Source organism: Primulina eburnea, chromosome 6 (assembly GCF_022965805.1).
Source record: "Primulina eburnea isolate SZY01 chromosome 6, ASM2296580v1, whole genome shotgun sequence".
NCBI classification, from domain to species: Eukaryota; Viridiplantae; Streptophyta; class Magnoliopsida; order Lamiales; family Gesneriaceae; genus Primulina; species Primulina eburnea.
Window position 1 is genome coordinate 36,232,814 of NC_133106.1, and position 16,392 is coordinate 36,249,205.

General features: G+C 33.3%; 2 protein-coding genes across 3 annotated transcripts; one reads left to right on the forward strand and one right to left on the reverse strand.

Moving 5' to 3' along the window:
* Nucleotides 1-2,669: 2,669 nt before the first annotated feature.
* LOC140834844 (heavy metal-associated isoprenylated plant protein 29-like) lies at nucleotides 2,670-4,560 on the forward strand. Its single transcript, XM_073199998.1, has 3 exons — nucleotides 2,670-2,796; nucleotides 3,127-3,202; nucleotides 4,079-4,560. The coding sequence occupies exons 1-3, from the start codon at nucleotides 2,791-2,793 to the stop codon at nucleotides 4,480-4,482; spliced, it is 486 nt and encodes a 161-aa protein (XP_073056099.1). The 5' UTR covers nucleotides 2,670-2,790; the 3' UTR covers nucleotides 4,483-4,560.
* A 186-nt stretch (nucleotides 4,561-4,746) lies between these two features.
* On the reverse strand, nucleotides 4,747-10,595 carry LOC140834843 (protein SCAR1-like). 2 transcript variants are annotated; one of them, XM_073199996.1, is made up of 9 exons: nucleotides 10,203-10,595; nucleotides 9,359-9,522; nucleotides 9,075-9,198; nucleotides 8,870-9,002; nucleotides 8,409-8,494; nucleotides 5,842-8,287; nucleotides 5,619-5,714; nucleotides 5,076-5,180; nucleotides 4,747-4,978 (listed from the first exon to the last, which is right to left on the reverse strand). In XM_073199996.1, exons 1-9 carry the CDS (start codon nucleotides 10,355-10,357, stop codon nucleotides 4,928-4,930), a joined length of 3,360 nt encoding a protein of 1,119 aa, XP_073056097.1. In that variant the 5' UTR covers nucleotides 10,358-10,595; the 3' UTR covers nucleotides 4,747-4,927. The 2 variants fall into 2 exon arrangements, with proteins under 2 accessions (XP_073056097.1, XP_073056098.1); XM_073199997.1 differs by having other exon boundaries at nucleotides 8,409-8,476; nucleotides 10,203-10,594.
* Nucleotides 10,596-16,392: the final 5,797 nt, after the last annotated feature.

A 16,392-nucleotide genomic window follows, 5' to 3' on the forward strand; every position in this document is an offset into this window, starting at 1 on the left:
GGTAAAAATTAAAATCAAATAAATATTTTATTAATTTTTATATATTATATAATATGATAATTATATAAATGAATTCGAGATAATTATATAAATAATTTTTATAAATCTCAATAAAATTATTATTATCACTCGATTAACTTTAAAAATTGATATTTGACTTGACTCAAAAAATCAAGGGCTCAATTATCATATTATATAATATATAAAATTAGGTAAAAATAAATAAATCATGCAAGTACTATTGACACATGAACAAATAAAAAATATGAACTCAAACAACAACTTTGAAATTATAAAATTTATTATGATAAAGTTAATTTTGTCATTACAATCTAATATATAAATTTAATCACTCTTATTAAAATCATACCAAACATTAAATATAATATCATACATCTCATTTATCCTTAACTTATCCTTCTATTATATATCAAATGTTTATCCTATCATGTGTACCAAACTATGCCTTTATATACATGTTATCATGGTCAAGTAGTGAACATCTCTATGAAAGCAAAAGAATTGGTCATTATAAGCAGGGCCGGACCTTTTATGAGGCCAAGAAAGCCACCGCCTCAGGGCCCGGTACTTGAGGGGGCCCAATATAAATATAGTGAGAGTTGATAATCTATTGAAATAAATTTTTTTGCCCAACATTAAATAAAAGAAGAGTAATTTAAATATTTTTTGTTTATAATTGATCAAACTCGATCTTTTTTCAAGTTCGGTTTGAACAATTTAAACAATTTCAAGAGACTTTGGGACATTTGTTGAGTTTTGAGAAATTAACGAATTAGTCTTAAATAATCTTGATGAACTTTTGTATAGAACTTCAACAATTTTTTAAGACGTTACAATGTTTGACAAAATCGAATGATTTATTATCAAATACTTATATTGCATGTAAGATTTTGTTAATTATCTTAGTAACTGTTGCATAAGCAGAAACAAACCTATCGAACTTGAAGTTAATAAATACTTATCTTCGATCACAAATGTCATAAAACAGACTAAATGAACAAGCTATGTTGCCAAAGAAATGATCCGAAATAGATTATACAAATTTGATATATATTTTTTCTTCTGAAATAGCTAGAAGATTATTATTTATATAATTATTTCAAATATTTATTGATTTTTATGTAATATATTGTTTCTTGTTTATTTATGTACTATTTATTATTTGCTAGCTGAATTTTAGCATTATTCATATCAACAACATAACTTATTTTTAAATTTTCGCTTCAGGCCCTATCGAACATTGGTAGGCTCTGATTATAAGTGTGTTGATTTCATTGAGTGTGTGAAGCCTGAAGCTAAAATTACAAGTTCGAATCTTAAAAAAAAACTTCCCTGCTTGTATCTATCTGCAAAGATATGTGCGCTCTATTACATGTCCAATATTTACCAAATATAAATCTGAATGGTAGTAGATGCGAGTTTCAAATACTTGAAATAAAAAACAAAAACAAAAAAGATAATTGGCTAGATGAGTATGAGGAGTGGGAGTCAATTATTTCAGTAATTACGTAGAAACTGTGGTCGACTGCTCGTATTAGGTTTTCTGCCTCTGTAAGTCGTCTCACTTAAATTATTGCTTGTATCATTGTACGACGTCATTGATGTAAGAATCAATGAGATCACCCGATAATTAAGAAACCATTTGACAGACCAAGTCTTTTTCCACTTATTTAATGGTCGAAATGGAACCTAAATTAAACGAAACTGATATCTTCTATTGTTATATATTATAATAGACTGACGTGTTGAGTTAGACTTTGCTAATTGTAATTAAACCCCAGTCTCCCCGGTCGAGCAGCAACATTAAATTTTATTTTTTTAATGACGTTGATGGCATGCAATACTTATTTTTAGGTCTGTCCTGAGTAAACTTTCGGTCTAACACAGTAATCTGCAAATCATGTTAATTAAATAAACCATACAAAGTTTGTAAGCTCGTCCGCGAATGTGTTATAGGAAAATCGAACTCCAAACTTTACACTTCTGACAGGACAAGTGCAACAACATTAAATTATTGTTCTTAGAGCAAATGCATCTGTCAAATATTAGTAGCTATTCTTAGAATAAAACATGTACCATGATTATCGGGAATGCATAAACATGAAGACTCACAGTGATCCCAACCTAACAAAGTAATATAAAGTATCAAAATAAATATCAATTGTTTCAATCTAATTACAATATCATATGCATAAATTATTGATTTCACCCGATAGTATAACATAATTACCATCTTCTTATGAAATATAATGATGAGTGATATAATGATAAATTAAAAAATAAAAACAATATAATTATTTTTTAACTATAATTATTATAAATTTTAAGTAAAACTTGAATGATCGAATCTCGATTTTCGCACTAAACAGATCTAAATGTATATTAATATATAGACTATTAAAATAAATATATCAAATGTTTAACTTTAATTATCACTACACAAATGATTGATTTGACCAATAAACTAACATTACTTATCTTCCATTTATATTTAACAAAATAAACAAGCAAGCGTGTGTATCTCACACAAAATTGCGTCATTACTGTGATGCATTGGTCATTAATAAATTATTAATCGAGAAAACTTCGGGGTAAATTACTTTAAATATTATTAGTCTTTCTCATCTTTGCTTGCTTGTTTAAGCAAGACATAGCTTGCTCTCCAACTTAATTTTCCCTCTATAAATATAGAACACGAAATACCACTTAAATTCAGACAACCCAAAATCTTCTTCACTAGATTGAGTATCTCTCAAGTCCACTCTAAATATGTCGGTAAGCTGATCAGCTCTACTAAATTTTATCATCAGCACTGTGTGCTATGGTTTTGTGCCTCTCGCCAAATTTTGTACTATATATAGTTATACTAAAAATCTTAACCAAAACTAACATGAATTCATCTTTCATAATTCAGTATTCGTGTATTCGCTACCAAAAAAAATCATTTCCCTTTTATGTTTTAAGCTACGTCACGCCGACGTTATAACTATTACTATTTTTTTAATGAGTTTCTTTGCATTAACATCTGTATTTAATGAATTTGGTTTGAACTAGATAAGGAGATAAGTGTCAAATAGTGACGGGTTTTGTTTTCTTGCTCTTCAGATTGTGGAGATGAGAGTGCACATGGATTGTCCAGGATGTGAGACAAGAATAAAAAAAGCTCTATCCAAAATAAAAGGTAATTCATTTTATTCCACTGGTTCTACATCTTATGGACATATATTATATATCCTAGTATCAAATGTGTCCTATCTTTTTTTTATTTTTTTTAGGCATTAAATAATGTACTCTGACGATAAGCAATCTACGAAACAAAATGGAACTGAACTATGTGGTGTAAAAGATTAAACATCAAGAGCTAAAATATCATCCAGAAACAGGCCACTTCAAGAGCATGGGTCGACTTTCTCACCTGTCGGAATATGTTGTTTACATAAATTTATGTAAACAACATAGCAAAGATGCAGAGATCAGAACTACTTCCAAAGCAACAAAAGCAGTTGATGAGGCAATCAGGATGATTATAAATAGAGACACCAAATTGCAACTATGAAGGCTGAGTGTGGGTGAGGAGTTGGAAAAAATTGCACTGAACTGACAGATTAGGTCTCTATAATATGTACAAGTATAAGACAAGAAAAACTAAACCTAAAAATAAAGGAGGAAATACAAATAAACAGTCCTGAAAGGAAGATTCTCTGGAGAGCTCAATTGATTTCTTCACAAATCAATTAAACCACATTAAAAGCAATATCGATTTCCCAAGATATATGGAGATAGACAATCAACCAGCCACCCCAGCACTTCCATAGCACCTGCCACCACTACTTCAGGAACCTTAAGTGAATTCCTCATAAGAAGTCAGCTCACGGGCCAATCTTATTCATTCTATATGCAATCTATCACTAACCCACTTCACCTAGTGCACATGATGGATGTACAACCAATGGAATTGAGCATAGCCTTCCACCCATTCTATTACGGTTGTTTAGTCAGGAACAAGAATGCTAGAAATTATGTACCTTTCAATTATAACTAATTAATGGACTTGCAGGAGTGGACAACATCTATGTAGACATGGAGATGCAAAAGGTGACAGTGATGGGGTGGGCTGACCAGAAAAAAGTCCTGAAAACTGTGAGGAATACAGGTCGGGTCGCAGAGATCTGGCCATATCCCTATAATCCCGAATACCATGGCTATGCCCACAAGTATTATTTCAGTAACAATAGTCATGACAGCCAGGCTCCGACCAAGAAATTCTACTCCGGATACAGAGGTGGAGGCCTTGAACATTCTATTGAATCTAAGCCATCCTCAACATACAACTATCATGTGCACGGTTACAATGGGCACGAGCATGGTTACTTCCAGCAGCCGCTTTCCTCTGCTTTTGTGGATGAGGGAACTAGATACATGTTCAGTGACGATAATGTTCATGGCTGCTCTATTATGTGATCGTTATATTTACATTTGGAACAGAGCATGTAAATTTTTGCAAGTGTACTTGTGGAATATATCATGTATATTTTGTGACTTGAGTTGTGTATATGAGTTGTTTGACATAGACCCAACCAGTCTATTACCTTAATTGTTAAGACATCGTGTTTCAAGATTGAGCTCTGCTCTAACTATCGGGTTAGCCCGCGATGAATGTGGGGATAAGTTTCAAGGTTGAGTCCATGCACCCATGAAACATATCTGAAAACGAAGCATAAACAATACAGAAAAATTGCAGTAAATTGGACTAAAGAGGATGGCATCTTAAAATTTACAAGAGACCTACAAATCAATCACACAAGGAAATGGGCTTATTCACAAATATGCATCACAGATTTGATTAATCTGGAAATCAAAATTTCATGGCTTAGACATTTTACTTGCACGTCATGCCAGAAGAAAATCAAGCATCACTCCAGTTACTTTCACCTTCCCCATCATCACTACCAACAACCTGAATTGCCAACAAAGAGACACAGAAATGCACAAACAAATTAATAGCAGATTCATATAACTATATATTTGTTTATGGAGGAAGATATTATTGATACCTGGCGAATTGCATTCACCTTCCGAAGAATGGCTGACACGTGGACATTAGATGTGGGATCCCCATATTTTGATTTACCAATTACAGTTGGTCTCAGATTCAATGACTGGTGCCACAAACAAAGGTGTACACACAGGTGAGTTCTTAGAGCTACATCTTAAATAAAGTACAGTTTGTTCACAAGCTATTCTGATACTATCTACATAATAGTAACAAGATCATAACTCAGGACAGTATCATGATCACATCCTTTTTTTTTGACAATCCACTCAAGGTAGTTGATTGAAGAATCATGTCATTACACTATGATTTAAAAGAAACATAGTAGATAATGCATGTGATATTCGGCTTATGTAAACCACTGATTAGCTACTGCAGCTGGTTGGTAAGGAATAGAAGGCATGCAGGTCCAACATCCCTAGACCCTACTTGTCTCTAAATGGTAAGTGCAGATGAGATTATTCTTAGGTTGTATCAAATCAAATATCTAATACATGCTTGTCTATTAAAAAAATTAGAAAATTTGTCCACTAAAGCAACTTACTTTGGATCGAATTTGCTGCAAAAAATCTTGCTTTTCATCTGTGCCTTTGAGCTGATTAGCTTCTCTTTGTCGATTGGATGTCTGCAACTCTGATTGCTGCTTAAGAACAAATACAGATTAAATGCAGGCAGTAAAATGGGTATCTTAACAACAGTTCCATTCATCTCCTGGATTGAGTAAAAAATAAGTGTGCGTGGGTGGGAGAGTATCTGGGATATAACACCTTGCTTTCTTGCATTTTTGCACTCTCAATATCTTGATATTGAGTGAAGGGGGTGGGCTTAGGTTGTTGACAAGTTGTCGATGCCGAAAAGTTGAGATCAAAGTCAAAATATGATCCTTTGATAAATGTTTCTCTCTTGCCTTCTTCATCATCAAGATGGGACTCCATACCCCGCCATTGCACTGGAGGTGGAGTAGTGGGAGTAGGTGTACCCTGTGGCCTGACAACATGCTTCGAATCGGCATAGTTCCTTGGTTCCTTGGTGAATTCACTTTGAGATTCTGAACTTCGAAAATCAAACGAACTGCCAGAATTTTGTTCACCGTATTCAAGACAAGGAAACTGAAGTCCATAGTGGATCTCTCCACGGCTTCTACCATTTCCCTGATCTGTTGCAGCAGATTGTGTCAAGGAGATTCTGTAAAGGTCATCATACAAGTCAAGGTCCTTCCCACAATGTAATTGGCCAGATTCCCACTGCCCGGAATTTGATTCAGATTGATGATGAAGACAATCGTCTGACAAAGAAGAAGATGATCTACAGAATGTGTCATCTGAGTCTGAGTCAATGTTCTGCCGTATAATGGTTATCTCTGGGACCAGCTGAAAAGAAGGAAAGAAATCTCTGCTGGTTTCATGATTAATATTTCCGTCAGGAAATTTTAGTTTTAGCTTGGAAGTCTCAACACCATCTATTGGCTTAAATGATATTTTCAGATGCCCAAGCGGAGGAGATGAAGAAGGTGACAGTATAGATGATTCACAGCCAAAAAAATCTTTAGCATGTCCAGAAATTTTTTTATATGCAACACTTTGATTTTGGTTCCGCTCAAAAGATCCGGAATTTCGGTAGCTGGAAGGGTGGGAGTCATCTTCTCTGCCATGTAGCGGTATTATGTTAGATCCAGTAGTTTGCAATCTATCGCCGAGGTCAGATATTCGAACTGAGCTCCTGCTATTTTCTTCACCCCTTTTGGCATCTTTGAACATTGAATTAACAGGAAGAGAACTTCCAGTTGCCATTGTCCTTGCTTCGGTAGAGCTAGCATTATTAGGAGAGAGTGAATAGCCAGTTATTCCACGCTTGATTCCTAAATCAGCATGTGAGATTTTCCAAGATGGTTTTCTAAAATGTCTGCCACTTTCTCCGTGTTCCTGAAACGTATAGCTTTGAGTATCAAGGCCAGTTTCAAAATTTTTGAACATCTCTATTTGATTTGGTTTCTTTGAATCTATATCCCTGTAACGCTGACTAGATGTATTAATTTCTTCATCTTGGGCAGACGCAGGATATTGAGGAATACCACTGTTTGCATTGAGATCTGGTGGTTTTGAAGGTTCGAGTCCTAACAAGCCACCATTAGTCCAGAACATGACGGGAGTAACATATGAAGTTTTTATTGCAGGTTTCTGATGCGCAGGACTGCCTGTACGATTGATCATTGGTACACCAGAGTTGTCATACCTGAAAGAGCAAAGTGAAGTGCTAGCAACAGATTCTTCATTTGTTATGCCATCAATTTTAACAGTCTCAAAAGAATCAACACCCGGCAGACTGCTTATGTCTGACAACTCTGCAGCCCTTTGAGCTGGCAATAAAGCCTTGTCCACTGAAGACATTGAATCATATACATCTTTGACTGCCATTGGATTGTCATAATTGTATTGCGCAGAGGTGGATTTTGGAGACGTTGAACTGGGGTTATGCCCAATACTATCATTGTACATTGAACCATTGACCAGACCATCGGATTCAGAATAGGATGAATGGCATTCCGAATTATGTTTTCCTATTTCCAGTTCATTGTCTACTGCTTTCCCCCACAACTTGGAAAAATGTTCTATTTCTTGTCTTTTCCTGCAATCTGTTTGATGATCAAATTCAACGGTGTTCGTTGCATCAATTAAACAACCTGTTTCACTTTCAATATCATCAAGGTGGACCTCACTGGGCTCCAATGTTGGCAGAGTCTCACTTAAAGGCTGACCATCCATTTTTCCAACAGTTTCAAAATTTAAAGAGGTGTCACCCCGAGTTTCGACTTCATACTTTCGGGGAAATGATTCTTGATTTCTATCATGGTAATCATTCTGTGTCCCATCACAATCATGCTCTCGTGCTTCTATCTTTTCGTCCCAAGTAATAGAAGGTGAACTACAGCCTGCTTGGTCTTGTGACAGATTGATCTGAATATAATCATAAGCATCACTAATTTTTTCCTGGAGGAAAATGTAGTCTAAGAATTCATCATCAACGTAGTGCCTCTTTACAGGAGAAGAAATGGAATCTCGTGATCCTGGTTCTTCCGTTTGCACGGAGTGACTTGGATGGAAATCACCCTCACTGTAAGTTGACCCATTTCTCAGGTCTAGACTTGATTGATCATCCAAATCGGACATTATTTGAGTAGTTTTATTACCACCATTGAGTTGAGTGACCTGCATTCTGCAAAATTAAAACTTCCCAAATTAAGTCCTGCCATCGTGATAGCACACATCTATTGAGTTGAGTTGTAAAACTTTCATGTCTACACCTCTTAAGGGTATAAGTATGAAATGACATGAACCTGCCATCGTGATGGGAAAACGATGCCCCTTGAGCTAGTTCTCCATTCCTGGCCCACAACTTTTTTTTCTGTTGAAGTTTCACAACCTCAGTCCAATAGGCTTATAAGAAAGCTTGGAAGGAAAAAAAAAATCTTGCATAGCACACATCTTGAGCCGTAAACCTAAGGAAAAAAAACTCTAAAGGCTAGCGTGTAAACATCATTTTGATCTTTTCACATAAATCAGAATAATGAACTTCAGAATTTTCTCGAATACATAAGATTTTGTGAGCCAAAGCAAGTCCTAATAAAAGTTATTTTATACACACAGATATATCTAGGGCTTGCTGAAACATAGAAATTTAACTCAATTTAAAACAGTGTGTCCTTGGAGCAGTTCAGAGGCATGAAGCGGAAATATATGTTCTTCAAACAGCTTAGTATGTTAATGTTGCTTCAACCTTTTTCAAAAAACACAATACCTTAATTCTGAGACGTTTCTTATCTTTTGTGACTTTCTTGTCGCTTGCTTCACCAGATGCCACCGATTCTCTCTTAAATAAATTTGGATCTGAATACCTTTTCAGGCATGATCCAGGGCCACCAGGGTCAAACCTATAAAAAGAAAAACCTTATGCAGATGGATGAGTAGAAACACAATTGTATAAGTTTAAGAGCTGCCAATACCTGTCAAGCAATTGTAATCGGGGAGGGCTGCGACAGTCTTCGTAAGAAGCCATGATAAATTGAGGCATATCACTGAACACAAAATGATTTTGGTCACACTGGATATGAGCTTGCCAGTTAGAACCTGCAAACATTTTTCTCATAAAGACTAAAAATACGAAAAAACTTTGTACCATAAAGACCAACAATCCAACCACCTGGCTGTGTGAAACGGCCAAGTGAAAGGAGATTTGACATCTGAACAATAATGGCGTAAAACAACAAAGCTAGGATTACAACTATACCGGTTGTATAAGCAAAATGCAAGTGGCTCCTCTGTGCAAGAACAACCTTCTCAAGTGGAGAAAGTGCGGATTCAATTTGTTTCGTGCGGGCTCTCAAATTATGGGTTCTAGAAGACATAACCATCACTTCTTCCTGCAACCCATGAAAAACTTCCGCAGCAAATCTACCACATGCAGCGATAATATTTTAGTTAACAATCTGGTATGAAATTTCGAAAAATGAAGATTATAAACAACAGCATCGCTGGAGTATATTTGTTCCCAATGAACCAGGAGCTTCCGCGGAATAACAATCAAAGACACATTAAAAATAACATTTTAGGATCCGTTTTATTCATGCAATTGAATGAAAAAATAGAGATTAAAAACAGTATGAACCATGACAAAATAGTTAAATATATATGTTTGAAGCAAAATTTAACCCAACACCTTAGGCCATCGAGGCTCACATCCATCTATTCATATCAAAGCCTTGTTTCTGTAATATCCGATTCTTACAGTGACATCATCAAGAAGCATAACAGACTTATTTTAAGTGTTTTCATCCGATGCACAATGGACTTGTTTTAAGTTTTTTTCATCTGGTTGAGTTCCTTGTCACGGTGGTTTTGCATCACAGCCGCATGCCGGTTTATAGAGCAATATATTGATTCTCAATGTATGAAATTAGCAATTTGTTTATGTTTGTCAATACCAAACAGAAGCTATAGTATCTGGAATCCAACCAGGCAACGCATTGACATAGAAATCATGAACTCCACTGTAAGACAACTAAAAAATCTCCAAATATCAACAATAAAGTGAAATTTATGAGGCATATAGACAGAGATGAGGAATAACATACTCGGCGAGATCCCCGAGCTGACGTAAGATGCCGACGAGACCAGCCACCGTGACCCCATCAAAAATCTCCTTCGGGTCTTCCTTGTTCGCCTCCCTGTACAGCTCCTGTACTCCGAGTCCATAACAATTCCTCACCTCAGCTCTCGCCAACGGCATCGTTTTCCGTACAACTCACACGACAAAAAACAACACCAAGAGACTCTAAATATTTGCGGCTGACGGTCTGATAGAATGAACATATACTGTCGCACTTTACAATCTGTGCGCGAGTGAAATGCCAAACGGAAGGAGAAGAAGCCAATGCTACATAATCCCGTAAGCCATTGGAGCAGCTTCAGCTCGTGCTGACAGCTGAAGCGAAAGGGCATAAATGGGCCTGGGATTCTGAGGCTTGAACCTTGCTCCACGTGAAATGACAGGATTACCCATGGAGGTGTGGTTCATATGAATCCGAGTTGTAGATTCGTCACGCTGCGATTGATTAGATTTTTATCTCTTTTTGGAGAAAATTATAAATTATTATTATCCTACATATTATAATTATTTTAAATCTGGGTATTTTGGGAAAAAAATTGGTAAATCAAATGGTGAGACTAAATTGTCCTTATCTGATAATAAATTATCATGGCATTTCAGAAGATACACTTGAAAATAATTTTTGTAACACACTTGAAAATAATTTTTGTAACACACCCAATGTGTGTGTTTAACGGTAGAGTATGTCTATCATTAGTCGATCTCACGAATATTTATCTGTGAGACGGGTCAATCTTATCGATATTCACCATAAAAAGTAATATTCTTAGCATAAAAAGTAATATTTTTTCTTAAATAATCCAAACAAAGAACTCGTTTCACAAAATATGACTCGTGATACCGTCTCACACAAATTTTCACCTTAACCGATAGTATATAGTAAATATTAAAAAATTATATTGTTTGGTTAGTTAACTACAAAACGGTCCTGTATGGATTCCCAAAGAGGTTAGTTTCACACTCTCATCATGTTGACATATGGTACTTGTTTGTTATGTAAGTTTTGAAAAGAGTTTGGAAAGTACTTCGTGTTGGTCTAGATTAAAATGAGCTCTTTTTTGTTGTGCTTTATTTCTACTGAAGAATGTTAAGACAAAAGAGTTTGAATTGTGTGTACCTTTTGTTGGGGCAATTTGGAACGAGATTTTGTGAAATTACACGTGAGTTACATGAAAGAATGGCCAAATTCAAGCGAATTGAGCTTATGATTTTTTTTGAGAATATTCGAAAAAAGAGGGTGGAGTGTTCTATTGTTAGTTTTCGAATTTTTCACTTTTCAGTTTTTCGTATTGTTCGCCTCTCATGTATAAGTAATTTTTTTATTTCAAATTTTCTTTTATACATGTTTGAATTAGGTCTAATTTTAAATTAAATGGGAAAATTGATTAATAGAGTTATGGCCAAAAAAATATTTTTTCCATTTAAAATTATTGAACTTAATTTTTTTTTTTTGAGGAGAAATCAGATATTATACATTAATTAAATCCACAGTAGCTACATCCATCAACCACGATGGGTAAAAACCGTCCATCCAACATGAACGAGAAGGATTAGATAAAGCAAAATGCGCTACACAGTGCGCTAACTTGTTTGCATTTCTACTAATGTGATCTAATTTTTTAAATCTACCAGAAGTCAAGATATCTAATATGTTCAAGACTAACAGTCTCTGGTGGTTGCGAGCCTGAGACTTCGAAGTCACCTCTTTAACAGCATTACAGGAGTCCGAGAAGACCCAAACATCATAAACGTTACATCTCACAGCAAGCAACAAAGCAAACTGAATATTTAACCATTTGTCGATCAAAGCTTAATAATTAGTAAATGTTAAATTTGGACTTACTGAGAAATTCCTAGCTCCTTGTTATCCATTTTGCTGCTAGCCCGAGGACATATGGGCTATAAAGTTTCCAGATGAAATATGTATGTACCGTACCCACTAGCTGTTCTTTGGGCCTTTATGGGCCTCCATCATTATATATGTATATTCATCGTATTTTTTCTATATTATTGAATTTGACATTGAAAAATAGCACTCCACTATGTAAAACCATGAACGGGCACACAACCCCGTAGAGTGTTCGAGTTGGTATCGGAGTAGATGAGCAAGAGACTAAATAGTCACCGGCATCTACCAACACTTTATTGGTTGAGTATATCATTTTGAGTTTGACTAGTATGAATTAACTAATTGACGTGGTTTGCATGGGTTGATTTCATCCTATAGGGTACTACTCCTCATGATAGAATCAAGGGTCCAAATTTAGCCACACATACACGAGGTCCACTAATTTTTTTAATATCATATATGTGTGTGAGTTTTGTTCATCCAAATCATGTGCAGATAGTGTCCCCTTATATAACATCTAGTTAACCGTTTGCATGTACGTGTTAAGTCCAATGATTTACTCATTACATATCCGACGAATAGTGAACTGTCGGCTACGGGTTCCATCATGTGCATGCATGCACTCGATATGATATGATGCCCTGTAATAATATAAATTTTATAATTTTAAGATATTAATATAAAATTAATTTGCAATATATATATATATATATATATATGTATATGTATTATATTATATTTGACTGCGAAGGCAAATTTAATTATATATATATAGAAATGGACAATGAATTATTAAGGGGGACATGATTCACGAAGAAGGGACAAATAGAGAAGAGAGGGTAGGACCTACCCATCACGGGAATCACTCATTTTAAGATTCCTTTTACTTTACCCGATCGGACATATTTATTGTATTATTATATTATTTACAAAATTTTATTTGAAACGATTTTACGAATTAATTTTATAAAATAGATTTTTTATTTGAGTCATTTATTAAAAAATATTATTTTTATGTCAAATAAATTACATAAATATAAGTAAAGTTGACTCATCTTACAGATAAAAATCTGCGAGATCGTTTAAAAAAAACTATTAATTATATGATATGATTCGGATTTGGTCTCCGAACCTGAATATTTATTTCCAAGTCTAATTACTAAATTTAAAAATATATTAGAATTTTAAATTCGAAATAAATTTGATTTTTATACTTTTTAAAAATAAAAACTTTAAGCATAGGATGATTTTTTAAAACTTTGGATTTTATGGTATTCATAATATTTTCATTGTTTAATTATTTCATATTTCTAATACGTACCTATAGTTTAATATATATTTATTAGAGAAGCAAGAGAACTACCAATTGATTATGCGCATTATGCACGCACATTATATGTTTGCTTTCACGAGTGTTTTATTATATGATTAGAAGCTAAATTCTTATATATCGGATATAAATAAATAAATAAAGTTTGCTAAGAAACTACGCTTCATGAACTATAATATATTTTTGTTTCAATATTAATATATTAATATCTAATCTTAAAAAACATTAATTTTATTTCAAGATTATCGAATTAAATATTTTTATATATGGTAAATAGATTTCTTTATACAACCTAATTATTATTCTAAAATATATATACCATTTAATCAACAATTTTGTAATAAAAACTAATTTATTTTAAATTAAATCAATAAAGGGTATTTTAAAAACAAAAATAAAATATTTTGATATTTTGTGTTTTAGGCATACAAATATAAGATTGGGCTTTAATATAAAAATTACTAAATTTATTTGGATACAAAAAATATTATTTGCGTAATAAAAATCATCGCATCATTATTCAGGTTGATTTAAAAAGAAATTAACACCCCGATTGCGAAGGCCATCTTTACACGGAAGATCGCCGACATAAATTAATCGTGTATTTTTTGTTTCGAACTAAGATTCTTTGGTTTTTTAAAATTAAATATCCCGTGTATAAATTAAACGTACATCGAAATTCATCCTTCTCATTCCTTCAATTCCATAACTAAAAATTCAGAAGTAAATGTCACGCCTCGAGACCAGGATTAATCGACACCGACGTTGTTTTACAACCACACAATTAAAAACAACTAACCTTGTAGTACCAAAAACCAGTTATTACTCATAATTAATAATAAGATTGTCTTTACGACATAAATTCTTAGAACGACAAAAATTATACGGAAACGTTTATAATTTACTAAGCGAAAACTAAAATAAATTTCTTGATTCTTCTTGTTACCAGCCTCAAAATTAGTCTTGTTCACATTCCTCGATTTTCTCTTCTGATTTATCTATGGAGGGTAGAGTAATGGTAAGTGATATGGTCGTCACTCAGTAAGTGAGGGGTCGTTCGAGCACATACATAACAAATACACATGAATTTCGAAAACCACATATCATATTATGCATAACATTATTGTCATAACATGTCATTATAGTAACCATAAACATAGTTTTGGCCAAGGCACTGATATTCCTCTACTTCTATGGTTTACAGATATCAGTCCCTAATTTTTACTTTTCTAAGGGGACGATGCCATATAACGTTTACAATCCAACCGTGTAAGGGCCATAAACATATAATGCATATTGAGATTCTCACTCATATCCAATTGAAACCTCACTGTGTCGAAACATAAAATATATGATAATAATATCAAGAAGAGGTAGAAACAGAATAACAGTGCTCGACCGAAACTTTCAAAAGCAAAATAATTCATACGCAACATATTTTTAAAAAAAGCCTACTTACCTTAGACTAGAAGAAAACATGAAGAACTCAGAAACCATAGAATAATCATGCAACCGACACTTCGAAAACGCAGCAGCACATATACCGAAAAATCACCCGCTTTATAAAATTTCTTGATCCTTATTGAACCGTTGGATTGTGCTTAAAATTTTACAGTACGTTCATAAGTACATCAAATAAATTATTAACGGTGGAGATCGGGTTTGAAATTCGTTTTGACCTGCTTATGGAAAAAAATCGTAGGTATGTTGTTCCCCACCTAAAATTTGAGCAGCTTTCTTGCAAATACTATAAACGAAAAACTAACTGTTGGATTTGGCTGAAATTTGGATATGTTATTCAAAACATATGAAAGCATATTCTGAATGATGGAGATCAGAGTCTGAGCAACTGAGCGAGAGAAATCATTTTCTGAACTTTTACAGAACTTTGATAACTGCAACAAAATTTTGAAGAGGAAATTTCGAAAATATAGAGAGAAAACTCAAAAATTGATGTATAGATTTTGAATGAAAGCTTCTCTTATTTATAGAGGGGTGGTAAAAATCTTAATATAATTCGATTGATATCATTCCCTAATTGGAGATGCTCCTTCCATAATTTCGAGATAATCCTTCCAAAAATATTGAGATGCTTCATTGTTGAGAAAAACTGTCTTGTATATAATATTTATTTCCAATTATGTGGATATTCAGTCCTAATTTATCGTGTATCTTGCATTGGATTTCGAATTCTATGTATTTATTGTCTTATAATTTTTTGAATACCAATATGTATTATTTTAATATTTTCGAATTTATCATTTTTACAATAATATCATAATTCAAAAATAAATTATTATACATGTCTATATTTAAAAATTACACTCCCAAAATATTAGATTATCACAATAAATTTATATACATATCATTCATAATATATATATATATATATATATATTTATATATATATATATATATATATATCGCATTTTCATAAATTTAAATCCGAAGTACAGATTGAATTTGTTAAAGATATTCTCTGAACTTCACATGCATGGTACTTTGGTAAGTACACTCAAAATATTTATCGTTATAATCTAGGGTTTGCTTGAACATTAATTAAAAATTAGATGATTTTTTAAAAAAATTCTAGTTTTTGTGCACAAAATTAATAAAAAAATTTAATAGAATTCAACTCGCGAGGCTATATATACTGCATAACCTAATAGATTTTTATCAAAAAAAATCTCTTAGCTTTCCGAAATTTTGTAAATTTTCTAATAATTCCACAGTACTTATACATACATACATATTTATATTTGTGTGGTGTGTGTGTATGTATAAACGCAATAATTTGCATAAATTAAAATCAAAAGCACAGACTGAATTTGTACAATTTCTCCGATTTATTTTGTCAATTAATAGGGTAGGTCCAAAGATTAAATGATGATATTTGAAAAAGATAAAGAAAACGTACGACGGTCTTTAAAAACAAGGAACAGAAATTTTGTAGGGCAGAAGGGCCACAATTAAAAA

Bases quoted from the DNA above. Each gene is read 5' to 3' on its own strand.
- LOC140834843 (XM_073199996.1), bottom strand. From the start codon at position 10,357: ATGCCGTTGGCGAGAGCTGAGGTGAGGAATTGTTATGGACTCGGAGTA. The intron at 8,495-8,869 runs GTATTGTGTTTT...TATTGGACTGAG, and splicing joins AGAAACGTCTCAGAATTAAG to GTTGTGAAACTTCAACAGAA. The intron at 5,715-5,841 runs GTGTTATATCCC...GTTCTTAAGCAG, and splicing joins CAAAAATGCAAGAAAGCAAG to CAATCAGAGTTGCAGACATC.
- LOC140834844 (XM_073199998.1), top strand. The intron at 3,203-4,078 runs GTAATTCATTTT...ATGGACTTGCAG, and splicing joins AGCTCTATCCAAAATAAAAG to GAGTGGACAACATCTATGTA.